This window comes from Neopelma chrysocephalum, unplaced genomic scaffold (assembly GCF_003984885.1).
Source record: "Neopelma chrysocephalum unplaced genomic scaffold, ASM398488v2 Primary Assembly neopelma1_93291, whole genome shotgun sequence".
In the NCBI taxonomy this organism is placed as follows: domain Eukaryota; kingdom Metazoa; phylum Chordata; class Aves; order Passeriformes; family Pipridae; genus Neopelma; species Neopelma chrysocephalum.
Window position 1 is genome coordinate 1 of NW_020922006.1, and position 748 is coordinate 748.

Below are 748 nucleotides of genomic sequence, written 5' to 3' on the forward strand. Positions count from 1 at the left end.
GGGGGGGGGCCTCGCCCACCTCTGAAGACGACGTTGGCGCGGGGCAGGTTGAGCTGGTACCCGAAGGCGAAGGTCGTCTCCTGCAGCCGCGTGTTGGCCTCCAGCTCCACCCCGACCTGTACCTGGGGGGGGGTGGGGAGGTGGCACAGAGGTCAGGGGGGGCACGGGGACACTGTGGGGACACCGTGGGGGGCACCCACCTGCTCGTTGGCCCGGTGGTAGTAGCTGGCGTGGGCCCCCCCGTAGCCCACGTTGAGCGTCGTCACCCACTTAGGGGCTGCAACAGAGACAGACAGCACGTGTGTGGGGGGGGACAGGAGCGCTGGGGAGTCCCCAAATTTGTGGTGGGGGTGCCCCCTTACCCGTGTATTTGCCTGCCAGCGTGAGGATGGCCCCCTCCTCGCCGGGGCGCCGGTGGTACACGAGCTCCCCCCCCAGCACCAGGCGGGCGGTGACGCTCTGCAGGAAATGGGCCACCACGATCACTGCGGGGACAGCACGGGGGACAGCCCGGGCTCAGCGGGGCAGGGAGGGGGGGGTTATAGAGGGGGGGGGTTTGGGGGGAGGGGGGGGGAGGGGGGAGCCCCCCCCCCCCCCCAGCTCACCGGAGCCGCCCAGCAGGTCGGGGTTGCCCAGCGTGAGCGTGGCCGTGCAGTCGTCGCCGCGGTACTCGCCGTCGAACTGCCACGTCACGAACTTGGCCTGGTGGCTCTGCGGGGGCACAGGGGACACCGAGGGGGAGGGGGGG

General features: G+C 71.8%; 1 protein-coding gene across 1 annotated transcript; it reads right to left on the reverse strand.

Annotated features, from left to right (window-relative positions):
- Positions 1-8: 8 nt before the first annotated feature.
- Positions 9-738, reverse strand: LOC113980259 (mitochondrial import receptor subunit TOM40B-like; the record flags this gene model as incomplete). Its single annotated transcript, XM_027707495.1, has 4 exons — positions 9-122; positions 201-277; positions 363-485; positions 606-738. Coding segments are annotated over 4 exons (447 nt in total), but the record flags the coding sequence as incomplete, so codon positions are not given.
- Between the last annotated feature and the right edge of the window lie 10 nt (positions 739-748).